The sequence below is a fragment of the Antrostomus carolinensis genome, unplaced genomic scaffold (assembly GCF_000700745.2).
Source record: "Antrostomus carolinensis isolate BGI_N321 unplaced genomic scaffold, ASM70074v2 scaffold3202, whole genome shotgun sequence".
Classification (NCBI taxonomy): domain Eukaryota; kingdom Metazoa; phylum Chordata; class Aves; order Caprimulgiformes; family Caprimulgidae; genus Antrostomus; species Antrostomus carolinensis.
Genome location: NW_010300043.1, coordinates 19724 through 47541, shown reverse-complemented (window position 1 = coordinate 47541; position 27818 = coordinate 19724). Strand labels below are relative to the sequence as shown.

General features: G+C 35.7%; 1 protein-coding gene across 1 annotated transcript in view; it reads left to right on the top strand.

Moving 5' to 3' along the window:
* LOC104521085 (neurobeachin) overlaps window positions 1-27818 on the top strand; it is a 100901-nt gene that overhangs the window by 67761 nt on the left and 5322 nt on the right. The window contains 7 exon segments of the mRNA XM_010162976.1: window positions 5526-5615; window positions 7119-7311; window positions 10480-10551; window positions 12707-12862; window positions 13777-13947; window positions 24171-24272; window positions 27712-27816. Coding sequence (XP_010161278.1) covers window positions 5526-5615; window positions 7119-7311; window positions 10480-10551; window positions 12707-12862; window positions 13777-13947; window positions 24171-24272; window positions 27712-27816 — 889 coding nt within the window.

Here is a 27818-nt window from a genome sequence, read left to right as displayed (position 1 = left end):
ACTGCCTGAGACAAATAAGGTCACTGATGTAACTCATGCCTGTAAAGAGAATGGGAGATCTTACCTTTCACATTCCCATTCCTTTCATAGTACTATTTCCTTTCACAGGAGAAAGAGAAATAAACTCAGGGGTGGACTGGCTCTGGGACGAGGCTGAAGGTCAGCTCTGAGCTACTGGTCTTCAGCTGGGAAACCATTTAATTGCACACTGAATCCAATGAGATATGTCCGAGGGCAAGGAGCTTAAGGTTGCCCCTTCTCTATTGTTAAATTAGTAAAGTAGTGACCTACAGAAAAAAATCCATTTCTGTGCCCATCTTTCAGTCCCTTGAGTATCCTGATTAAATAACCACTGTATCAAAGCCTCCAGACTAGTGGTCATTGCTTGTGTTTAAACTGTAGCACTTCTTTCCTCCAAACATACAATAATAAAATGGAAATCAATACTCCTAACTTAACTTATCAAAAGTCCTGAAGAAATTGATGCTGTTTAACAACTGTAGACACAGATAACAAAGCAGTATCTTACACAACTCATATAAAATAATATCATTTTCAAGCTGCTCATGCTACCTACCAGAGAGCTGTCAATCATGTTTGCTCTGAAAAAGACAGTGCTTGGGGGCTGTTGAGCATGGCAACTGCATGGGAGAAAGGGCACATAAAGGATTCGTGTGTTCACTTGGATGCAAAAATGAAACAAACTTTCAGGAAAGGCAAAGTTGGATGACTATTGCCGTGGTACATATTTCTCGAATGCCTACAGATTTTTTCTCTTCACTGGACTCGGTCTCCATGCGCAGGGGAAAATGGATTGTAGGAAAACCTGTGAGGACACAGGAGAAGGAAAACACACCAGGATTATGAGAATTAGTAATAAAAGACTGAATATGCAAAAAAAGTAATAAAACCATAAAGAAACTCAGATAATACATATTTTAGAAAGTTTAACTAATTATTGTAGTTTAAGAAAACAAGGCCACCTCACGTAAGAATAAAAACAATGTATTGGTATCTGCAATGCAGTCTAGTTCTTGGAATTTTTTTCTTCCCTCCATGACAAAGTAAAAGTACTCACACTTTTGTATTTCTTGTGTTATGTAGTGACCAGGCATCTTTCTCAGCAAAGGGGAGTTTGCAAATAAGATGGACCATGCATTTCTAAAGAACTCTTTTAGAGAAAGATTGTGTTAAAAATAAACTGCTTTATGGATTACCTTTTTTGCAAAGGTATGCCAAAGAGCAAAGAAAACCTTTACTTTTTGCATCAGGGAACATTTAGACTGAACATTAGGAAGCATTTCTTTACCAAGAGGGTAGTCAAACACTGAAACAAGCTTCCTAGAGAGGTGGTCAATGCCCCATGCCTGTCAGTATTTAAGAGGCATTTGGACAATGCCCTTAACAATATGCTTTAACTTTTGGTCAGGCAGTTGGACTAGATGATCATTGTAGGTCCCTTCCACCTGAAAAAAAATATCCTATTATATTCTAAGACCAACTCTTTTGCTCTGCAACTCTGCTCCTGTTGAGTTACACTGCTTGCTGCTGGATGCATTGCCTTTGACCGTTAAAAATAGTTCTTACACCTAAAGAAACAGATTGCTTTAATTATTCAATGGCAGATTTGTGTTTCTTTCAACCGGAATTAAGAAATAAAACCAAAATACTTTGGTAGGCTGCATAATGAGCAAAGCAGATATATTGAACTCTTAATTTCACAGGAAACTGACACTAAGGACTAAACCTCCAGGTTGAAGATGAGCATCCCAGTATCCTTGTGAATGTAAAATCTGCCTTTAGGCATAAAATTTGGAACCCAATAATTTATTTCCTTTGAGCAAAATACATTGAGGATGTTGCTCATTATATCTAAGATTAGTATCATTCAGAAGACTAGATGATTTTATATATTGATTTCTTGAAAAAAAAAAGAGTAAACGTATAATATAAATCTGTATATTATTGTTAAATGGCCAATCTAAGTGCTACAGAGTTGCGTTTTGCTTGGTTACATAAATTAGGATGTGTGAGATCAACTCGTTTTAAACTTTAAATTGCTAGCAAGTTTGTGAATATTTTTTCTTTCCTTGTTCTGGCCTATGATTATCAAGAAATAGACTAAGACCCACTTTATCTCTGTGCAATAAATGATCCTATCCTAACAGATACTCCCTGAAGTGTGGGTAGTGCAAATCTCATTTTATGCATATTAAAAACAGTAGGGAATCTCAAATCACCTCACTAAATAGCTTTTCTGCAACATCCTATTAAGAAAGTGAAAACTAATATAATTGCCATTTTGCTGTTCCAAAAACATTGAATCTGGCAAGTGCTGAATTCCAAGCTTATATTGTTTCTACATGAAGGACATTAAAATTTGTATTAAATTAACTATAATGTATGTCTCAGGGAGTGTTGTATCACTTTTCACACAATATTCAAGATCTGATGGCAGAAAAGGAATTGATTAATTAGAATGAAATGTTTAAGACCATTAAATAAGTCTAAAGTTTGATGATTTACAGTTTAAGAAAAAGTGCAGTGTATGCTTACCAGCTTTCAGATTAATTTCAGATACAGCTAGAGTTCTCTTGTAAACAAATCAATGTATTACATTATTATTCACAGATCTGTTCTGTACCTGCTTTTCATTTTGTGTCAAGTGATCTGATAGGAGGCAGCATTAGGAATACCCTTGGGCCAGTCACTTTATCTCTGTATGCTTATGTTTGTCTTCTGTGTAAGTTTTGACAAGGTTTTTCTGTCCTTTTTAAGTGTTATAAGCTCTAGAGAGGAATACTGGTTGTAGCTGTGCACAACTGTGGTGTTGTGCATACTGTAGTCTCAGTGCATTAGTTGAATGTTATGAATATTTTTAAAGAAACATTGTTCAGTTTCTTTAATGCTTCCAAGAGTTGTCAGTTTTACAAATGGTATTTTTGAAAGAAAAGGATAACATTACTAATTGCAGGGTGGAGGAGAGGTGGTTGTGTTCATAAGTGCAAAACAGTAAAAATATTCAATATTCCCTGAATTTCAAGGTCTCGATTCTGCATTTGTTCTGGTTACAGAAGGACTTGGCATTAACTTAAATGTTTTAAAATTATGGGTACGTAAACTATGTAAGTGAGTAATTACCAGGACATCTTCAGTTGTAAAATAACAGTTGCTTTTGACAGTTATGTTTTAAGTGTCCATTCCTCATAATCCGAAAAAATATGCTAGTTTATTATCGTATTATGCTTCTCTTTATTTTCCCCTGTTACTATCATAAATCTACCTCAACTGGGAGGCAAAGCCAGCAAAGTTTGTGTGTGCAGAATTTACAGCCAAAGAATCAGAATTTGCCAAGGCCAGACAACATGAAAGTGAGTGTGTAAATTTGGCTGCACTGAAAAAAAATTAATAATTCATTTCAGTGTGCCTGTGAGAGAACAGAAGTATCATTTAAGGGATCACTATAAAGGGTAAGAGAGGAAGATCTGTTTTTTGTTTAGTAATGCTGCCAAATAGAATTCACACTCTTATTTCAACACAGAAAATTTTTTTTGTTTAAAAAATTAAAATTAAATTAACCTTGATAATTATTTGAAAAAAGAAAAATGGAAATTACTTTTCTCAAAATATTATTGACAGATCTGTGTGGAAGTGCAGTGCCTGATATTGCTGATAGCAGTCGTTTTGAAAATTAAATTCACAAACAAGTATAATTTCCTTCCTTTCTCCCCACAACCAAATCCGTTATAGAGCACTAAATGTAATAGAAAATGCTACCTTTGATTTGACTTGACTTGAAGTGAATTTTATATTCCTGTATGAAAAATGTCTGCATGAGTAGAGGTATCTACACAGCATGTGAAGAGATACCTTTTGTATGGTACATACAAATGCAGCTACAGCATAGATATATATACACATACATGCTTATGCCTACATAAATACATTGCTCTTGTATAAAATTACTTTATGATTTTAAATTAATTAATCATTAAATGATGTTAATAGAACCTGAGATGCTCATCAGTTCCTAAGAAACACTCTACACCTTGGAGATTAAAGTCCACTCTGAATTAGTCAACAAGCAGGAAATCACCTGTACTGGGATAATTAGCAGCATCACATGCACTAGGGCTACAATCCATTGAAAGTCCTACAGCCATTTGACTGGGCTTTACATTAAGTTTATTTTTTAGTAAATTTTTGTGGTATTCCATTACATACCTGTCAATCTAGGTCCTCAAGAATGGTGGACATTAGTGACCTGTTGGGAAATCTCTCTCTAACATCTGTTCTTGCATCTATGCTGTGAAGTGGAGGAAAACAGATTGGATTGTAGGAATTGGCTTGTAGAAAAAAAATATGTAGATTAAAATAATTCTTCTGTATCATGTAGTATTTATTGTTCTTCTTACCATTTTATGCCTGAAAGAAGTAAAGTAATTTACCAAGATAGTAATGTTTTGGGGTTTTTTTCATGTTACTCGTGTGTAGCAAATGAAAAATTCATAAAGCTTGCAAGAAAAATATTAAGGGTCAGTAGTGCAGGGTACAGTATATATATAGGTACATAATGCACAGTGCATTTCAAAATATGCCAGTTTAGTTTTCTATGAACCCTTTATTCTTGATTTTACAAGGTCAAATAAAATAGCACCTGTCTATTTGAAAAATAAAGACTGTCTTTTAACAGTATCGCTTTTACAAGGAGCAATCTTTTGCCAAAGTTTTTAAGACAATATCTTAAATATATATTTGTTTGAATGAACTGTTTGAGTAGTGGAAGCATCTCAGTGTATGGGCTGTATTCTCCCTATCAAATTGCTCCAGATTTATTCTGAAAGTAGATTTACGTCTTGAAGAATGCATTGAAGTTGCTAAATTTTCATTTCAAAACTGTGAAGCCTGAAAGCCCATGAAAAAATACAATAAAATTAAGCATGAAATAAATACTCAGTGAAGGTATGCAGCTTGAAGACATTTTTGCAGTAGTCTGAATGTGCCTGGCAAGATTTGTTTGTGGCATTTTTTGTTTTAACCTGATAATGTTGTTGTCAAAATAGTAATTATTTTGTTTTTATTATATTTTATAGATGAATTTTGTTTCTCAGTTTGTTTTTCTTTCCCCTCCTTTAAGATACCAGAGGCTTATTTTATTAGAGATCCTCATACTTTCCTCCTTACAAAGGACTTTATTAAGGTATATATGTTATTTTCAATGCAAAAAAAAGCTCTCTCAAGACCTGAACTGCATGTCCTCACAGGTTAACATTTTCACATATAACGCCAGTTACTGGAAATGAGAATGGTTAGTTGGTTAACTGAAGCATGCTTGAAAGGAGAAGCAAAGCTTGTCTACAAAATACTAACACTTGGATGAGTCTGCAGCCTGAGAGGAGAGCACCGGGTGAATTTTCTGGACTTTTTTCATGGCTGACTTGGGATATGCCTGCATTGTCACACAGTGTGTTGACCTCTCTCTTTGATGCATATTGCTCATGACAGTCCCTCTGCCTTGCCCGCAGGCCATGGAGGCGCAGATACAGAACTTTGGACAGACGCCATCGCAGTTGCTCATTGAGCCCCATCCACCTCGGAGCTCTGCCATGCACCTGGTGAGACATAACGGCTGGCCGGGAATGCATTCCCTTTGAACCTGAGGATCCTTTGTAGGTCATAAAGTACCCATTAAGCAATACTTGTAATGCTCCCCATTGCCCATGCAGCCGTACCTTCTCCTGGCAGAAACGGCTTGCAGTGCTGTAGCAGAGCAAGGTGGAGGTGTCTATATTCCTGGCTTTTCCTGTCTAATATTGTGTAAAAGGCCCTATCCTCATAAATATACACTTGGTAAATATATATTTACATTCTTATTTCTGCATGTAGCGGGAATGCCTGCAGGATTCTCTTAAAGTAAGCATGTTGTTTCGTTTTGTTTTAAAGGATGCATTGTTAGGGGCTGATTTATGAACAATGCCTTGACAAAAATGAAGCGTTGGAGTTCAAACTATACTGGAATCCTCCCGCCTGTTCCCCTGGGAGAATACAGTATATATTTTGAATTTCAATTTGAACTCCAAAATTCATTCCCAAAGCATTCTTCTCTGTGCTTCTTGCAAAGAATTGTGTGAAATAGCCAGACTGAATAAGACAGATATCTGTGCCCCTCAGTGCCTTTGATTAAATGCTTAGAGCTAGGCATTTTCTTTCAAGTTTTGTACATTGACAGTAATACATGCACTAGTTTCAATCATTTTATCTATCTACAAGGAAGTCACTGTCTCTAGTTGTACACTGTGAAAGTGGGAATTGATCTGGAAGCATTAGCTGCGTTAGTGTTAGCTATTTCAAGCAAGGTGTAGATGTCAAATGTACATAATATTTATTTTGTATTCTTAAGATATGGATAATATATTTTTAATAATAATTTAAAGTAATAAATACAAAGGATTATTTGAACTTCCAGAAATAATTCTATTTGTTATAACAGTAGCTGAAAAAAATAATATTCAATCCAGTACTTAATAACAGTATTATTGTCCATGTACAAAAACACCTGTCACTTACAGAATTATCAAACAGGTTTATAATTACTTACAGACTCCCTAATATGTATATGCTTTACCTAGAATTAAATTGTCTATGTTTGAAAGTGCTGTATTTCATATAAAGAATTCAGGAAGAAAAATTAAATATCTGTGAGTTTCTGAGTCCCTCTTAAAATTTATTTTTTCAACCATTATAGTTTATAGTATTTATATTTATGATGTATTAATTGATTAACTCTTTTATTTGATTTGCATCTCTATTGTATGATTATTAACTGCTGAATAATTTTACATTTTACTATATATTAATTAATGCTAATGATCATTTTGCGCCCTGTTAACAATAACCCTTACCATACCTATTCTCTACTTGTCCTCTTGTAATGATCCAATAATAGCTTATGATCTTGCTTTCCTCCATCACTAGTGTAGATGTGCAGGTAGTGTTGTTTTCCCTGTATGTGTGCATGCTTGCCTTCTCTTTTTTAACCTTGTTTTCCCTCAGACCTCCTCACTAATTGTGTTATCCCTTCTGTTTTCTTCTGCTCTCTTCTCCTTTCTACTCAACAGTGTTTCCTTCCACAGAGCCCTCTCATGTTTAAAGATCAGATGCAGCAGGATGTCATCATGGTGCTGAAGTTCCCATCAAATTCCCCCGTCACACACGTGGCAGCCAACACGCTGCCTCACCTGACCATTCCTGCCGTGGTGACCGTCACTTGCAGCAGGCTGTTTGCAGTCAATCGATGGCACAACACAGTGGGTAGGTTCTCACGGGCACATTTCATTCAAATGTGAATACCTTAACAGTGCAACTCTTAATTTCAAGTATGATGTAGCTAGATGTAGGTTAATCTCACTCACCTGCTTGTGCACAAAAAATTCTTGTTTTTTCTGGTTTATGTCAAATAATCAAAGCTTGTGCTTTCTTTGGTGTCATTCCTAGAAACACTCTCCCTAGCAGCAGCACATCACCATGGCAGCCAATCGATTTGTGGTTACATCAGGATCAGCCTTTGATACCCTGCTTTTCAGGAGAGTGCTGCTGTTCTTGACACAGCCGATATTAATATGTCCCAGGTTTCAGAAATACATACTGGCACACTAGAGAGCATACATCATTGTCTGCTGCTTGAGACAGATTTCAGGTCTGTCCAGGAGCTTGTCATAAGCCTTCCCCTGGGTCACCCTCAGATAATGTGGGATGCTAAGCAAGCCTAAGCAGCCAAACAGTAAACTGTTCTGAAGAGAAGTTTCCTTATTACCTCCCAAAAGTCCATCCAACATGGTCATCTCAAATTTCCCATCTAGCCCCTCTGTTCATCTCTCCGTATTGCTGCTAGGACTGTTTGGTCTCCTCACCTGGACATGTAGGTGCTGAGGTTGTCCCAAGCAGTGCTAAATAGCTGGTGAGACCATGAGGTACATGAGGTACTGCCCCATTTGGGAATGAACATTTTCTAAGGTAGCTTCCTGCTGTGATAGCCCATGTGCTGCAGTATCTGTAAACTTTTAAATGTTTCCCACCTGGATAAAACAATAAGGTACCTGGTATTTGAGAGTGTGAGTCAGTAGCTGGCTCAGGAACTTTGTAAGGGCTAGGCAAAAAAAGAAGTATCGTCTTTTTCCACACAAAATAAACCCCTGGACAGAAGTAGGTCCTCCTGGAGAGTGATTTGTGTTATATAAGTTAGATGTCTACCTCTAGTAGACATAAAAGGATTCTAGATTCCCTAGGGATTTCACTAGTCTAAATGTCCTCAATGAATAATTCAAGTCAGGTGAAATAGATCCCACCTCTTATGCACAAGGCTGGCCAAAGACAGCAAGCAATTATTAGAGGAATTAATGGGAATTCCCTTATAGGCATGCATTACAGGAAATATCAGAACAAGTGAAGTTAACATAACTTTTAATTATTGAAGATTTAATAATACTTTTATTCTGAACATTTAAATAATGTTAGCATGAATATTACATTTCACATGTATTAAGAAGGTACCTGTTCTCTTTTTACAAACAAACTTTGCACGGTGGTTTAGAGAATATAACAGGAACAAAACAGGATATCTCTGCCTTTCATAAACCTGTGCATTTATGGTACTACCTCAGGTGCAACTGCATTAGATGTAGAAATGTTTTACCCATTTCTTTAAAATGAAAAGGAAAACTTTAGAGGGGTAAAAAAAAAAAGCCCACAACATTTTAAAAAAATATTTTGTGAAAGTGTCCTCAATGGAAGAGTCCAGTATCAGAAATTATTCAGAGGTACAGAAACTGTCCCCTGATATTTTAACCCTCTTTTGACTAACATTGGTTGACTAATTACTAATTAGTTCCCCTGAGTTTTCCCAGGATGCTGCTCAAATACTTGTACCCATCATCATTCACATCTCCTCCATCTTAGGAGGATTATTTAGTACTCAAATACACCTTTCTTATCCAGACTTTCAAGTGAGGGGAAGCCAAAATTCCTACCCATACTTTATTGTGAAGGAGTCAAGATCACTAATATTACAGTATCCTGGATTTCAAGGGTTTCCTTAACAACTGATATTTGAAGTCATCCAGTTTAGTAGAAGTTGTGTTGGCCTTTATGATTCATGTGACTGTTAAGTTTTAGTTTTTCATATATACTCTTGTAAAATGTAAGTCATGTTGCAAACATGCAGAATTCAAGTCATGAACCAATCATGAACCAAATTTTGCACCATTTGAAAATCTCTGGTGTAAATTTGAGAGAGGAATACTTTCTGAATATATTATAACAGGAAGAGACAGGAAAACAAAACTGTTTGGAGAATCAAAACTCATTCTAATTATTTTCTTAGCTTTTGCATCCTGCCTAGCAATGTCTTACTTTGCAAGAGGCTATCTAGGACAGGGTATCAATTTCCTCCTATTACCTTAATATTCTTTTAATAAATCACAACTCTAATAGAAAGGATAGATTAATCTACAGAAATGTATACACGGACCACTTTTACTGTTATGGGATGTATGTACATCTTTAGACATTTACATAACCATCTCACAGTAGAAGCAAATGAATCTGAGTTAATATCAGGAAAGATCTGCCCCAAAGTGGTTTGGTTTTGAAAGAAGAGAGAGAAAGGAGGGAAGGAGAAGTGCTCAGGGGAATGTTTTTCAGAAGATGGCAGGGCCAGCTGTAGGCTCTGTTTTCTTTTACCTCCTCTAATTGTCTATTGCAGTAGTAAAAAATTGAGTTTATTCTCCAAAGCTCTGTATCTCCTTCTTCTGAAACATGGCAATTCTTGCCAAAAATCATGTTTTCAGTAGTGACCATTATGATTTCTATGCTAGGGAAGGTGCTCAGAAGAGCCAAAGCAATGTTATCTGTGCATGAGAGCAGATAACTCTAAGTATGCAGCCCCTGATGCACACTTGAACAGCTTCAGGACTGCTCAGGGTAGAACTAAGGAATAATTGTGGCAAATTTACTGTAGCCCACAATTTCCCAGCTAAAAGTTCTAGATAAATCCATGAAAAGATCCATGTTTCTGTCACTTACAGATTTCCATATGTGAGAAACTCATAACAACATTGAATCCAATTATTTTTCTTTCCTGTGCTATTATAAGATTTCACCCAGTGCTTAAATGTAAAAAAAAAAAAATTCTGTTACACTGTTTTGAAGGAGTTATTTAATGAATGTTTGTGGCTGAGGAAACTGTGGTGAAATTAGCACTCATACATTTATAGTTACTAATACATAGCTGAAGAATTAACAAATGCATATTTGTGTAGCACAGAGGAAGAAATCTTAAGATTCATAGAACAAGTAATAGTAAGATGTTACTTTTTATATATATAAAATAATCAAATAATGCAGTTATAAGCCTAGAAAAATCATATTAAAAATTTAGGCAACAAGGTTCCTAGGTACTTTATTTTTTCCTTTCATTTGTAGGCCTTCGGGGAGCCCCAGGATATTCTTTGGATCAAGCCCATCATCTTCCAATTGAAATGGATCCATTGATTGGTATGTCAATATGAAAATGTATCAATATATTTGAAAAAGGCATTTTCAAGAATTATTGATTAAGCTATATTTCTATATTATGCTTCATTTAACATGGAAGATAGGAAAATATTTATTCCTGTCAGTCCTTGAGAACTAAAAGCATTGGCTATTGATGCTGAAGGGATTATACGAGTGCTATTTGTTTTTAACACCACCAGCAATTGGTATTTGCGAAACAACCAATTAAGTCAGTTACACTGTCAGCCCATATCTATAATTCTCTTCTCTTATCAGCTCACATTAGTAAAATAGAATGTGGGGATCTGGTAGAGTTCAAATATTTTTATTTCTTACAGCCAGCACTGTGTATATCAATGCAAATGCAGATCCATTTCTTTTAGTTCAGTTTTTGATTTGGACTGTTTAAGTTGGCATTACTAAATTTAAAAAAGGAAAAGACTGGATTTTAAATTGATGCTTGATTTTATTTTTTAAATAAAAAAAATTGAGAAAGTTAAGTATTTTGAGAAATAGTATCTGCTAAAACTGTTAGAGATACTGCGGGACTTCTATTCCTAATGGTCATTATTTCTCTTTTATTGCAACTATTTGCTTTGCGGTTTTTTGTTTAATTTTTTGCAGTAGGCATATTTTTGAAACAGAAATTGTGGATAAGGAAGGTTCTTAGGGACAATTTTGCAGCACTGGTGAGAAAAAAATGCATTTTTAAACATCTCCAGATGAGAAGTTCCTTTTTCATCTGTGTCAGTATTCACAGTTGAAAGATTTATATGCACATACCTCAGGAGAGTTGACTTTCTCATTCTCTATGCTTCATTTGCTCATATAATGACAATGGCTTTCTCTTCAGATTTTCCTCTCTAAAGTTAGGGTATAAAGATTGTGCTCACCTGTTCTGGAAATTTGAGTAATTTGTTATTCATTATGTTTCAGTGGATGGACATAGAGGGTCTGGTAATATGTGTTCTTGGAATCCACATAAATATGGTATTAACTTTTACAAGCAAATGTAATATTTTTTGTTGTTATTGAGTCACTTATTTCATGCAGTTGTTTAAGTAGAATAACCCAAAATAGGGACAAAATAAATTTCAGAATATTATCTGCATTGTGTTCCTACGTTAGCAGAAACATGTCTCTCAGAGTGAGTTTTATCTCACCTAACTTCAGTTAGCTGAAGTGAGTTGTCAAAAGATTCCCTCCATAGCTACTGTAGAAAGAGAAACCATCCTCAGGAGTTGCCTAGCACTTGGATAGCTATTACAGCATGAGATGATTTGCCTTGTGAAGCGTCCTCTCTCTCTCCAGTGGATATAGAGGAAGTGTTGATAATTAACTTAGATTATATACTGAAGTCTTAGAAAGTTAATACTAGGTGGGAGGGAACATACCTTTATTGTATTGCCAAATCCTGTCTGTGGTGTCACAGGAAGTAAAAAGCACATTATCAGGTTACTCCTAGTCCTTCCTAACAGCTCCCTTTAATAGTCAGAGTGGTGGTATTCTGCATGAAACATTGCTTTACCCTCTGTCTGGGGGAATTTACAGGTGGAATTGCTCCTTGACATTACTGCCCATGGCTTGGCTGCCTGCTGGAGGAGTAGGTGGTAAGACAGCTCTGAAAAAAACACACTAGATTTGAATAGCTTCATTAGTTGAATCCTTGCATCTTTGATCCAGTTAAGCATCTGCAGGTATGGGGGATGTCAACATCTCACAATACAAGCTGGGATATTTTCTGTAGGAGAGGTACCAACCAGAAGAATTTACTTTCTGCAATATTGTTAACGTTAACTTGGTATTTTAAATGGACTTCCATCACTTTCCACTAGTTAAATTTGGTTTTGGAGAGTACTTCAGCAGAGCACTTAAAATATTACCACGTATTATGCAGTGCATCAGGTAGTTTATAAGACATTGTCATCTCCTGTAAAATCTTTAGTCTTATTCAAAGGGAAAACAGAAATCTCACCATAATTTTGTATTTCTGACAGCCATATAGACAGCTCTAAATGTTCATATTCAAAATGCTTACTCAACAACAAATTCACAGTTCATTGAAAGTTAAATGTATTCATTTTCTTCTGTAAGTGGATGACAGGAAGGTGTTGGAATGGCTTACTTGTAAAACGTGTTTTGCATTTCGTTACAGCCAATAACTCTGGTGTGAACAAACGGCAGATCACAGATCTTGTGGATCAGAGCATACAGATCAATGCACATTGCTTTGTGGTCACAGCAGATAATCGCTACATTCTTATCTGTGGTTTCTGGGACAAGAGCTTTCGAGTTTATTCTACGGAAACAGGTGACCCTAAATACAACTACTTGTTTCTTCTTAGGTCACAAAGGGGAAGGTTGTCTTAACAGTACCATCCCTAATGCCTGTGCTTAACCCTCAATAAATTACAAACAGCAGTTTATAAAATCCTTTATTATTATTTGAGCATAATAGCTTTAAGATGCTTTTTTTTAGGAAGATAAAGGATGTAAAAGGAAACAGAAAGGCATACAGTTTTGTTAGTGGTAACTTTTGAAAACCATAGTTATTTTCAGGGTATCAATCATATCAGAAGGATCAACCAAAATTTTTGTTACAGCATTTTCATGGCTGTATTGTTTCTATTGCTAGTATTTCATGTCATAAGAAAGTAGGTTGCATAGCCTGCTACCAAGAACTAATATTTTGTTTCTTTAATTGCTTAGCATAATATCATTCAGTATGTTGCTAAAAAAACTGATTGAAAGAATAGAAAGGAGGAGGTGATGATCACAGTAAACCGTACTTTGACATTAACATAGAACGAATATACATTTTTAATATAATAACATAGCACCATTATGGAAAAGTTCATGTGCCATTTTATGCATATCATTCATGAAATTCACAAATAGTGTTCTAACACCATTTCTTAAATACTGATGGAGCAGTAACTCTATTTAATATTCAGTGACTGTAGCACTGACTTGATTTTCAGATATAAGGGTTAGGCTATGGATTGACACAGAGCACAGGCCTCACTAGGAATATAAAAATAGAAAAAAAATTGTTTTATCTTTGTGATTTTTTAATCTCCTTGTAGCATGTAGTGAACTCTAATTAAGGGACATGAGGCAAAAATTACATTTGAACTGAATATTTGTTAATGATTTAGTTAATGATTTCTAAATGTCGCAAGTACTTAAAAAAACTGAATTTGTATCACTTTGCACTTCTACCAGGAAAATTAACTCAGATTGTGTTTGGCCACTGGGATGTCGTGACTTGCCTTGCCAGATCAGAGTCCTATATTGGTGGTGATTGCTACATCGTGTCTGGGTCTCGTGATGCTACATTGCTGCTTTGGTACTGGAGTGGCCGACATCATATTATAGGTGACAATCCAAATAGCAGTAAGTATCCGGTAAAAAACACTTTTCTGAGAGGTGCTCTGTCGTACCTGTTCATTTTTAGCATTCCTTCTGTCAGCTTCAGAAGGTATTGCCAAATGTATTGATTATTTCAGTTACAGGTTGAAAGTTGGTGTGAGCACCACATGCTAAGCAATTCATTGAGTACTAGCCAAAAAAAAACGTTTCAACAGTCTGTGCATGGTAACAGATAATAGTATGCGAGTAATTCTTAAATTTATAATTGCCAGTATCACTTACAGCATCATGTCACCATAAACTAGAACAAGATGGCTATGGCCTTTAAGTGACAGGATATATATCGCTATATTTTGACTTTCCTTTCCCCAGAAATATTTTTTGGCATTTTAACTTACTCCTTTTGTGCTACAGCATGCTGTATCAGCTGCTTGCCTTTTCAAAAAAGGGATGTCTCACATGCCATGGAATTAAATTAATCTCTTTGAGAAAGGTCTTTCTATAGCAAGCAAACTTTTGGAGCAGCAATGTGACTGAATAAAAATAGAAAAGATAAAATGTCAGGAAGAGTTTACATTTCATTTGCACGGGACTAACTATCAGTGCTTTGCAGAGTGAAGGGGACCCACTAATAATAATATTAATTTATATAGAAGGCACTTAAAGTGCACTATTAATTTACAAGGTCCCTTCACCCAAGCCAGAGATGTGAACACAGCTAAAGACGAACAACTTTTGTCCATATACTGTCTGTTTTGTACAACACTAAATCAATTTCATTTAAAGCAGTTTCTGAATTCTGATTATTATTTTCAGCACAAGGATATTGCTTCTTTAGATAAACATAGAAGAATGCATCAGTATCAATTTTGATTTCTTGTTCAAGTATTGGCTGGAGGCAGTTGTAGACCTGTCAGTTACAGACATCTAAGTGAAAGTATTTCTTCAACTGAATGTCTGGTAGAAAAGTGGTTTATTTGTTACAAAGTAAATGTTTTGTTAATTTTGCAGCTGCAGATTTTTTAATTGTGTTTTAATTTTCTTCCATTTGTCTATAAGCAGAGGAAGGAGACAGATAAAAGCCTCACTTTCTCACCTGACTTTCTTTTACTTTTATAACAGAGAGAGAATGGAAGGGGAAAAAATAAAATTGTGTTCCCATAACAAATTTATCTCATTTTTATGTATATCCCAAGGCTTTTTTAGCACTTAATTCTCAGATAGGGAGAAATTCAGTCTGAAAAAAGTAAGAGCTTGCTCCTTTCATTGAATTAACAATGCAAAACTTTTCCTTCACTTCCTTTGATTATGTGGGGCTTGAAGGCCCTGCCATTAGCATCTCCTGACTGGCTGATACAAAGCCCTCCACTTCCTTTGCAGATAAATTTACTTTCATTCTGATATCTTTTTGTCATGGTCAGATTAATGGAAGACTGTACTGTAGACAGTCATGTACAGGGAAATGTAATCTCGCAGGCACAGGTAGTGGCACCTAGGAAGATTATATAGCTAAATCCATGCTGCTAGCTTCCAAATATATTGATCAGGTTTCTTACTACTCATGTTGAACACATGTTGAAGACTCATGTTGAAGAAGAGCGATGTCATCACTATTATTGCTGTCTCTACCCATTGGATTAAAGTTAACATAGATATGATAACTATGTTCTAGTGATGTGCTATAACCAGAACTTCATGTGTTGTAAACATACACTTATTTACAGCTGCTTTGACTTTTCATGAACATACATCAGTAAGGATAGATCACATGAGTGATTATATGCCTGAAGGACCTACTTCTGCAATTACTAAATCTTTCTGCTAAAGTAATGACAACTAGATTCTGTTCACTACCATGAACAGGCACGCTAGCTTGTTCTATGACTGATTCTTGTATACTAATTTTCAGGAGTGAAACTTTCTCAACAATCCCTATGAAAATATGTTTGAAGCTTTACATATTTTAAGCCACCAAAGTAGGAAAGAAATATTTCCTAATCTGCTCTTCTAGATTTACTGGTAGAAGATTAGGATTTACCTTGTAGGAAAAATGAAAGTGAGATGTTTCGCTGTAGGTCAAATCCAATTAGTTAACATCTTTGGAATGAATTTCCAGAAAGATGTAGATGATATTTTCAGGGGGAAAAAAAAGGGGGATTAGTTTTTTAAAAACTGTCATCTGGAGACACAGATAAGATATTTTATATAGCAGACTGCAAGAAGGCGAAGAATTCAAAGAAAAATGTCAGGGATAGTAATTATCCGGGTTAGATACTTGACTGTATAATGATCTTTTAAGCTGAAAGATAGTTAATTATCAATTTCAGCTTCAATGCATTCAATTACCAAAAAGAACTTTAGTTGTTTCAGAAAACATTAAGGGGAGGGAGGAATGCAAGATCCCAGTCCTAAACAGTTTATATAGTTTAACATTTGTATAGAAAAATGTAGATAGCATTCAATTAGAAAACTTAACAAACACAACCATTTATTGTAAAATACTCTGGGGCAAAATATTGACAGAACAAACTCCTTACCAATTCTGCTAAAATTCCATTTTGCAGAATCCATGAGTTAGATAAAATCTTTACTAAACAACACCTATGTCAATAACCTAGCCTATCGGACTTGTGTAGAGCCTTCTGCTGCAATGCCTGTGTGGACATGTGCTCAGAGGGTGGCCTCAGCTGTGTCTGTGGGAAATACAGAACCAGCTCTGTTTTAAAGAGGAGAATGGAGAAAAATTTTGTCTTAGGTAATACTCTTGCAAGTGGTTGCTCCAGCTCAGTAGTTGAAAACTTGTCTATGAGAGCATGGTGAGCTTCATTTTATAATTTTAAAATAATTTTTCCAATCAATGCATTTATTAAGTTACCAGTTTTTTTATACTACAGTAAGTATCAAAAAGGAGTTCCTGGTTCAGTTTGCACTTGTCACAATGTCTTGACACTTCTCATAGTTGCTATAAGAAGACTGGAATTTTACCAAATTTTTAATACAATGTTTTCCATGGAGTAGCTTTCAAAAATAGCTTGCAAAAAACCTTCTGGTTAGAATGTTTGTCCAGGAAGAGGGAGACTAATTTCTTGGCATCCAGAGACTGCAGGAATTCAAACCCGTGTTCCCATATTCACAAGCATATGCTGGCTATAAATTAATGTGGGAGGAGCCCTCTCTGAACCTCCAGATTTGGTGAAAAGCAAAATTTTTTTCTCTGTTCTTGTTTATGGAACTTATGTGATGTGATGGTTGGATAAAAATAAAGATAAATCAAGAAATCAGGAACCAAAACTGCATACTTTAAATAGCAGTATGTCTCCCTACTTGTACTTTCTCTGGTCCAACAAAAATTGCTTTCATGGCTATGCAATGGCTAAGCTCTAATAGCAGTGATAGAAGATGTCATTTTAAAAGCCTAGAAAATGGAAAGTGGGACATGTGGCCTGAATTCCTTTAGGCTGAAGAGGAGTTGTATGCAGGGTTTTTTTTTTATGTGAGCATCCTCTTATTTTTTTATCCTTGCTTAGATAAGTACCATCTTCGGGAAAACCGCTGAACTGAATGAAGCTTAGTAATCTTGCTAGGGTCAGATACCTGCTTTCTAAGCCAAAATTGCCCATCTGAAATAGGTCATCTAAAGCTGCACCTTATTAAATTGATGACCACATTATATAAATCTGCTACAGTTGAAAGAACAGTGCAAGGAATATGTGTTCTCTTAGGATGACACAGCACGTGCAAAGGACATAGTTTGCTTATTTTAATTCTTTGAAGTGAACTGGCAAATGTAAATCTTTGAAGTTCTAAAAGACTGAGTAGAAAAATTATTCTGATAGTGTTTGACAATTTGGGGCTTGATCTATTTTTTTTCTCTTATGATATATAAGGATTTGTTTTAGCTGAGTGCTAATTTGTATACAAATTTCTTCTCACATAGCAACTGTATTAGTCGTCACAAAAAGGAGCAAAGAGAGTACGTGATATGCCCTGGAGTTCAACATGTATCATTATAGTTGGTTTTTTTTAATATATTTTATGATTGCTTTATTGAATGTCTTTTTCAAACAAGTGACTTTGAAAATGAGAATTATCTCCAAGTCTTTGAACAGATACCAAAGTGGATGATAGAATTGCAGAAAAGTGAGGGACAGATGCTTTCATCTGAAACAGACACAAATTCAGAAACTAATTTGGAAGTGATAAAAATTAATTTGCACACTTTAATTGGAATCAGACTCCTGCATGAAAGAAAGGAAGGGTAGGCAGCTTGTGTTAAAAGCTGATTGAATTTTTTGTCAGGTAAGTAAGTTGGACTTGGCCGCTTATCCTCCTGAGCCTCACTGTGCAATATATTACATTCATCCTCTGACTGGTGTTCTTTAAAAGGATCAATGCTATTCCTGTTTTGTCCCTAGAGCCTGAAATTTCATTGATCTTGGGACTTGACATTTCTCATTACCTATTGTTGCTTCCAAGAGGATGGTCACAAGAGGTGTGAGAGTTAACCCTACTTTTTCTAACAGGAACTGTGCTGACCATTGGAAGATATTGTGTCTGTCAGCCCTGGGCTGGATTTGTTTATCATTATAACATAATCCTCAGAGGTGCTAATAATTCAGTCTATCCCAATGAGTATATTCTGTATATACCCAAAAGGGAGGGTAAGCACTACCATGAATGGTCTTTGTCAAGTTAACCTGCACTTTTCTTTTAAGTCTGTCATGAAGTATACTTTTATTTGTTCCTTTTGGATGACATATTTTTGAAACAATTTAAAATTGTGGACATTGCAGGTTTATCAAGTTTGTATCTTGAAAGAGTAGTTATTCTGAACTCAGAACATTCACTTTTTTTTATATCCCTCCATGTTTTAATACCCTATAACATGCCCTAGTTTAACCTTGAAAGGGCAGCAGTTTAAAAATAGCCACCAGTGTGTTTTGTACCAAGTGGCTGGGATGGCTGTCTGAAGATCCTGTGCAAGCACATTGGCACACGTGCAATCTGATTTGCAGGTTTAAAAACCTATTACAGTACTTTTATGTTTGTACAATTTAGGCATTAATTTTTAAAATAAAGTATCTTGGCACTATTCTGCCAGAGTAGAAGCTCTTTGAAAAGCAGCATGTAATTTTTACTGGCACCATCTCTACTCTAGTAGACAAAGACATCTCTCTCCTAAGACTGCTAAGCAAAGGTAAATGAGCCAATAACACGCTTGAACTATATTGAGCATTTTATCAACAGATGTCTGTGCCCATCTTTCGCTGCATACCCAATGGGAGCTGTACAGCACAGGGCAGTTCAGTGACTTGCCAAAGCTTTCAAAGCAATTTAGTGGAAGAAATAGGAAGAGAAGCTGCAAATCCTTTCTTTCATCTCCCTCACTCTATTTTTCCTTTTGAGGTCTGGATAGTTGCAAGATATCTGAAAGTCCACTCACCTCGGTGAGTTATTTGTAGATATGTACAATGCTGCCCATATTCCTCAACAAATAAATCAGTTCTGCTAGAGGTTAGAATATTTTGAATATATGAATATTTTTCTATCAGGAAGCTTTCTTTTATAACCATTGCTTGCTCATGTTGTGGAGATTGTTATTGGCTATTTCCTATTTTGAAATAGTCCTATTTATTAATTGCAGCCTTATCTTTTCATCAAACTCCAGAATGTTTTTTTCTGACAGTAAAAATTCAAGAAAATGATTACATTTCAATTTCCATGAAAGCCATAGTATTTTCTAAGAATTTTGTCTGAAAAGTATCCCCTGAAAAGTGTTAGGGGTAAAGTAAATAGTAAAGCAAATTATTTTCAACAAATAATTTAGCTGTAGTCTCGTACTTGCTTCCATCAAAGTCAGAGATGAAACTGAAGCTGGAATTTGCCTTGTGCTCTCACGTTTCTTTATGCAGAAGATTCTTAGATGTGTCCCCATAGCAATCTGTACATAATTCCTGGAAAAAGACAATATGAGAAAAACAATAAAACTGTCTGTTCTCTTTCTTTTCTTCTTCTCTTTTTTCCTTAATGTACGAGAGCACCATTTGTTCCAGAATAACCTTACAATAGTATTAAGCATTACATTTTTCAGAGAGAAGAGAAGATGTATTTTATTTCAGACTTTGTAGAGAAACTTACTTGTTTGGAAATGCAACACAGATTATTTTTTTTTTCCTTCTACCTTCTAGTAGTTCAGTTCAAAGGTGTTCCTTTGGGGAAATTACAGGGAGTTTACAGTGATGGTATCTCAGTTCATAGGTAGGATATTTTCACCTGCAATTCCCTCAGAGCTGCAGCCTTTGACCTCTGGCTGCATCTATCAGTGGTGATGTGACAGTGACAGAATATTTTGCTGGATTTTGAATGATTCCTGGAGTCCGCAACTTCTGTCCTTAACAATAAAATGTAATATGACTGAGGTTCTCTTCCCCATGCCACAGTTTTTCCTGTACAAAGTATCACTGATTAAATCTTTCTTTGAATCCCAAGGGGGAAAATCCAATTTTCAATTACTGTCATACTGTTACTCCTAATAATGATATTCCATTATTAATTTGTATTTACTGAAAAACAGGACTCAAATATCTGTGTTTCAGGGCAGTTGTTTCTTATAAGCATTTTCCTTTATAAATCAGAAAGTCGATTAAGTATGTTCATTTTTCATATTCTGACATTTTACAATTTGACAATACTATAGTGCTTTCCTAGGGAACACTGAGGAAAATTTCTTTTTGAAAATTGCATTCTTTTCCCTTAAAAAAAGATCTAACCATCTAATTTCAGTCGTTCACCTTTGCAGTCTGATGGTACTACTGTATACACCTCTGTAATCAGAACTTGAGCCAAGATGACCCTTGAGCGTAATTCATCTTTTTTCGAGGAGGACATATAGAAGGAAAAAAAAAGGTGGGAGGGGGGGAATTCTGAATTTAGTTGAATTTTACTGCTAAAGTTCCTTTTTTTCCATTTCCTTTTTTTTTTTTTTTTTTTCATTTTTCTGTTATGCACTTGGAGAAAAAGAAGCTCAAAACAAGAAAAGGTTCTCAATAGCAACATTGATGGGAAAATTATAAGAATCTAAATCTCAAAATATAGCTATTCTTTGATAAGATACGCAAAACATCTTTTTCTGTTTCTTCCCACATCCATCCTTCCCCAGCAATAAAGCCCAGTTTTCAGTTCACATCTTCAGTTCTAGACCAGAAAGATTCTTTTCTTGCAGGCTAGGTTAAAGATTGGGAAACCAGGATTTATTGGGGTAGATGTTTTCATTAGAGATAGGAAAGTGTTAATGTGTCTGTACAATGCAATGATAAGACCAGGTAGATCGACCCACCCTATACTGTTGGGTCCAAAACTAAAGTCCATAAATCTGTGGTTGATAGTTCTCATCTGGTTCAGAAAGATAGTAAAATACATGGAATTATTATTAAAATTTTGATGACAGGAGACTTTAGAGTTTGGCAAGAAATACTGTAGATTTAACCTAAAATTTCAAGGACTGTAGTTATATACAGTCCTGGCTACACAAATTGTAAGAAAGAACTGGGAGCTAGACAGGCACAGAAAAGGGGTTACTACAATGATGAAAAACTGGCAAGCCCGTCACTTTAAAGGAGTTTGCAAGAGTTTGGTTTGCTTAATAGAGTCAAAAAGAAAAGCTGAGAGGGTTGATTTCTTCTATAAGTACATGATTGTAACACATCATGTTACAAACATGTAACATGTTTGTAAAACACAAGAGAGGGAGAAGACCTGAAGCTAATGTCTTGTGCTGACACAAGAACAAAAAGATACAAGGTAGACGGGAATAAATCCATACTCAAAATCAGAATACTTCTCTCCTTTAGAATAGGAAAGGTATGGAACGTCATTCCAAGTGACATACCCAGCTAGTCATTTCACTAATTTATTAACAGATTTGTATGATGTGAGTGTCTGCAATAAAAAAAAAAAAAAAAAAAAAAAAAAGAAGTCATTGGCCCACAAAAGTCTATCCAAGCCTCCATTCCTAAAGCTTGTCTTTCAGGAAGCCATGCAATATTGCTTGGCTACTCCAACAGTTCCCTTGTTAATCTGGTTTTTAGAGTTTAACTGTTTTTCCAGTTAGGAAAAGGTTGAGATGTGTGCAGCCAGTCACCCACTGGACCTCACTGTGCCATTAGCTGCAAGATAAAATTTTGGGCTATTGGGCATCTTTTATGCCTGTGACTCCCAGCTCACTGGTCAAGTCACTGCTTTACTTCCTGTGCAATGAAGAGAGAAAACACTTTAAACACTGTGCAGCCTCCTGTCTTATTCTCTGTATCAGTTGTGTGACTCTCCTTTAAGCTCAGTTCTCTAATTGTGGGTACAAGACTTTAATCTTTCTGGTGTACAGTGGCAAGATAGTTCTCAACTCCTATTTGCTGTTCTAGAGTATTGCATTGAAAGTTAATGTTGAAGGAGGTTTCCTTTCTGGCTCCGTAATTTTTTCTCAGTTTCACTGCTTTCCAGAATGGAATCTCCTTTTCAGTGAGGAGAATTTGTTCTTGTCCAGGAGTGTCAACCTTCCACCAGGCTACATTAAGAAAAAAATAAAATTAATAAAATACATTTTGCTACCTTTTAATTTAATTAGTCAATGCAGAGAATGTTATAATAATGACTTTCTCTCTTTATTATACAGTTGCCCATGAATCTCTGTATCAGTTTTATATTCAACCATATCTTGCAAGCAAAGATTTTATATTATCCTGTAGATAACATTATTGGTTAGTTTCAATCAAGAATCAATTCTCAGCTATTAATTGGAAACCCTAATTTCTAATAACCTAATACGTAGCTTATTGTAGATACCTTTCTGCGGACAAAAATTTGTAAGATCTGTCATTGAACCAGTCATCCATGCCATCATATTGTCCACAGTCAGTTCCATATAAAACAGGTTTAAATTGAAACGTTGTATTACTAAGACAAATATACTGAAAAAAAAAAAAAACCCAAAACATTTTAACATAGCTATCTTTATCAACTACACCTGTCATCCTGTCAAAAACAGATAAGAAGCTTGCTTGACAAGACTCCCATTCCAGTACCGCATGATGAATGGTATTAATGAGATTTTTGCTTCCAGTTCTTTGTTGACAGAACTGTGGATTATCCATTTTGTTATTTTGCATAGGATTAATATTACAATAATTCATCTGTAGTTCCCTAGTTCATTTCTTTTATCCTTTTTAAGTATTTGAACTACACTGGCAGAGCTCCAGTCCTTTGGAATTTCCCAATTTTCTATATTTCATTTGTAAAAAGTAAATATAACCAGATTAAATCTGTGCTTTCTAGTGAGTTGCTAATACTTCGTTATTGATGAACTTTCTTTGCCTGGCAAAGCAATATCAAATACTGAGCAATTTGTTACCGCATATAGGAGTTTCACTGTTAAGATGTCAGCATCTATTAGAAACAACAGAAATGTTGCTGTTTGTCATGTAAACACTCCATAAATGCTCACTTATTTGAACCCAAAATAAAATACATTTCCCTCCTGAATATAAAAAAATAAATATTTAGGGCATAGTTTATCCTACTTTTTAGTAAATTAAATGTGACAAAAATGGCACACTTATCCATAGTGATATATATAAAATGATTCATACCTATAACCATTTTTAGGTATAATTTTAATCTACAAGTATTCAGTGTGTCTCTGGTCAATAATGTCTATGCAACAGTAGTATTTTTTTAGTAAAATGTTGTGCCTCCTCTCTTCTTTTCCTCCCCCCAGTTCCATGAAACAAATTATGATCATTAACATAGGAACATCTTCAGCTCATGTTACTCTTTAGGTTCCTAGCAGAAGTCTAGAGACATATATGTTGAATAGCAGATCTTTACATTACAGCTGCTTTTAATACTACCACATTTAGTGTTTATCTGAAATAATATACTCTCAGTATTTTTAGGTCATAAACCACCAATGTATTGTTATAATTTGTGTGTTGTAAACCAAAGAAGTTTGCTTTTTGTTAATGTATGAAAGAATCTATTGGGAAGCTGTGCTTATGAAACTTTATGAAATCTGAATGTGTTTTGCTCAGAAACCGAATTATGAGATATTTAAGTACACGGTGCCTCTCTAATGCTTACTGATTTAAGGCAAGTTACAGCAAAGTTCTTTTGTTGATAAAACAGATCTGGTTTGGCATTCCTCTGTTGTTTCCTTTTTTTGTTATTCTTTCCCCCCCCCCCTTTTTTTTTAACAGGTGATTATCCAGCTCCTCGTGCTGTTCTAACTGGTCATGACCATGAAGTTGTCTGCGTGTCAGTCTGTGCAGAGCTGGGACTCGTTATCAGTGGTGCTAAAGGTCAGAAATGTTTTTATTATTTAAGTCTTAACATTTTTAGAGTCTTTTTAGTGGTACTTCTCAGTCTTCCCTTAAGCTACATATACTTTAATTATCCAAAGTTTCCTCTGCTAAAATGTGTTGTAATTCTAAAGGAAACTGCAGCAGCTTACTCTGAACATTATTATTTACTACCTCAATTTACAAGGTTTAGACACAAATTAAGTTGATCATTCCTTCTAACTGTCAGGCTGTGCTACTATTCCTCCAGATCTGGAAGAGCAGTTGATACAAATTGATAAAATAATTCGTAATGGCATCTACTGATTTTTAAGAAACCTGTTGAGAGAGGCCTGTATTTATAAAAGATCAACTCCAAGTTCTCCACCCTAATCTTAATTGTATGGCAGTTTTAAGGACTGACCTCAGTCTCCTTGGTGAGGAAAGCAGGGTCAATTTACTTAGTTTTGGATCTGTGAACAGCATTTCATCCAGTAGTTTGGTTTTTGGTTTTTTTTGTTGGTTTTGGGGTTTTTTTTTGTAGTGGATGCCAAACAATAGGGAGATTGCAGGTTTATTTGTTGCCTCTCTTCTATTAAACTTTTTGAGCCATCTGTTCACACTTTCTCCCTGTTACTTATCTATGGAATCCAGAGTATCCAACAATTGCTAATACAAATGTTTAAAATACCTTTCCAAACCTGCAGCAGACTCGTGTATAACTGGTAATCAACGTAAATAAAACATCCACCTCAATGAGTGTTTGCGTCATTTTTCCTTATTCTGTTTCTCCCTCATTTGTTCCATTTCACTTGTTCTGCCCACCTTCTCCTTTTCCACTTAATTCCATGTCCACTTTTCTTCCCCCACTGCCCTCTCTTGTTCAGCTTCTCTTCTTAATTTGTCAAACTGCATGGCTTTTTCTCTTTTCCTTTCCTATTTGCCTCCCGCTCCTCCTCCTCTTTTACTTTCTTTTGTGCTACGTTATCTCTTCTCCCTTCTTATTTCCTTTCTTCTCCCTTCTTATTTCCTTGTCATTCCTTAAGGTTCTTCTTTCTTATATCTCTTCCTATGTCATTTCCACTCCACTCCTACATCCACATCCAGCTACTTGCTTTCTCCATCTACAGTGATGCCTGTTTTATTAATCTCCATAGACTCCTTTTTCAAAGTTTGCTGCTTCTGAGGCTAAAAAGGATGTGGTACTTGTCCGTCTGCTTTTGCTCATAGCTGAACTCCTGGGTTGTTGTCTTTTATACTGTCTCAGAGCTCAACATTTATTTTCAAAGCTGAGTGTGAAACTTATGAGTAAAGGCAGTTTTAACAGGAAGTTTTAATGAGTCATTAACTCTTGCAGTGACATACTACATAACAATTGTAGGTGAAGTCAAGACATTTATGAAAAAAAATGTACAGTGACACCGAACCTAAAGTTTTTTTTTCTTGCAGCACTGCTATTTCTTTTAATCTTTTAATGCAGCTTTATACACCATTACTGCCATAATAGAGTACCCTTGCCAGCTATCTTTTTTGCAAATTTATTCTTCTTAAAAGAGCTGGAATCTGTACTCTGTTATCTTCTGCTTCGTTAAGTATATGATGCTTTGGTAACTTACATATTTTCAGAAGTAAAGGTTGCTGGAGGACCAAAGACCTTTACATCAAATCCTGAATATGTTTGTAATTGATCCAGAGAAATGGAGGCCCAGTCTATGCCCTGAGCTGCTCTTCTCACGTTCTTCCTCTTCAACCTCTAGTCCATCTGTAAATGCAGAGAGAAAATCCCTTCTTTATTGCTGGTTCCCAGCAGATGCCTGATCTAAAACTTCTTCAGTTTCTGTCCTTTCTGGTCCCTTTCCAGTTTCTTAGATTGCACGTCATGGCAGTGCTGCATTGCTCTCTGTCCTGCCTGCGCGCTGCCTGTGCTCCCTCGTGGGGAGGTTGTCCCGCCAGAGCTGGCTGTGGCACTGTGATAACACATGTAGCATGCCACAGAACCTGCTGAGGCAGGGAGACAGCACATTTAGGACTCCTCTGAGAAAAATCCTGTGCATCAGGTTGATGTTTGCATGTTCTTATCCAACAAAACCAAAAAAGAGTGGTCAGTTTGTGTGTCTTTACAGTAGCATCCTAAATTGTATTTTCTTTGTGCCTTTTCGTGTCCATAACCAGGGAGCTGAACCAATGTAGTAGTAGTTTGTCAGTGCACTTAAATATGAAGGTGTTACACTTTTCTTTTGAAAAGTCTAACGTGGTAATTATTCTAAAGGTGGAGGCATCAATTCTTACAACATTCTGGAACTTCAGTATTTCCAAAGCTGAAATTCAACTATTTAAGAAAATAAATCAATTAATAATAAATTAATATCCCGTGAACCCAGGCAGGCTTGGGGTCTCTCTGCATAAGGTTTTATGTAAACACAGATAAAAACCTGTACCAGAGGGCTCACAGATAAATGCACTGATGCTGTGATTCATTCTACCTGGGCAAAACCAGCTGCTGTGTGAATTTCAAGGAAGTTAGAAGGTCTTAACCTGAGGTGACTGAGTCTGCCATTATGAATTTACTTTCAGGGTCATGAGGCAGTTGTATAAGGAAGAGATTAATATGCTGTCCAGGAGTATCCTGTGATTCATAAAAGAAAACATTTAGTATTTACCATGACTCATTACATTTGTCATAGAAGGGACTCTCTTTATTAGTAGGAATACAGCTTTCCTTTCAAAAGAGCTTTTCTCATGCATCTTGAAATGGAAATAGCCTAGGTTTGCATCTTAAAACATGCATTGTAGATTTCATAGCTGTTTTTTTCTTTCATCAGCAATAATAAAAAGACATTAAAATCTCATATTAAAATCTCTCTGGAGTAAATGCAGTTATAGTGTTGGTCTCCTAAAAGGTCTTATAATCCAGGTATCATAGTAGCTCTGTTGGCTATCAGATGACACCCATTGTTAAAACAATTCAGGACTACAATCTATGCATATAGAACATTCATTGCAGGAAAGGAACTGCCATTGTCTATAGGAGAAATATGCAGTGATATGATTATATACCCTCTGGGAGTTGCTCCTACTAGTCACAGATAGGACCCCATCTGTTTAATGTGAGTGGGCAGGCTAAAGAGAGTTCATGTTCTTGGAGGAAAGCAGTATGATTGAGGCTTCTGAATGCTTGGAAAGAGGAAAGAAAATTTTAGTAGATCAATGAAAACTCTTACCAGTTTAAGTAAATAATAAACTACCACTTTTAGACATGTTGTGTCAATTTTCTTAGTATGCTAGCTCTTACATTTCCTTTTCTGTTGCATATTTTAAATTCTTAAAGCAAACATTGCATCTTCTTATATCTATGCAGGACTAATGTGATATAAATGTGCATTATGCATTGTCTTTGTGCTCAGCATATATAGTTTTGTATAAGCAGCAAATGTATGATATATTATGTTTTCATATACAGAAGGCCCTTGTCTGGTACACACAATTACTGGAGATTTGCTGAGAGCTCTGGAAGGAACAGAAAACTGCTTGTATCCTCGTTTAATTTCAGTATCTAGTGAAGGTCAC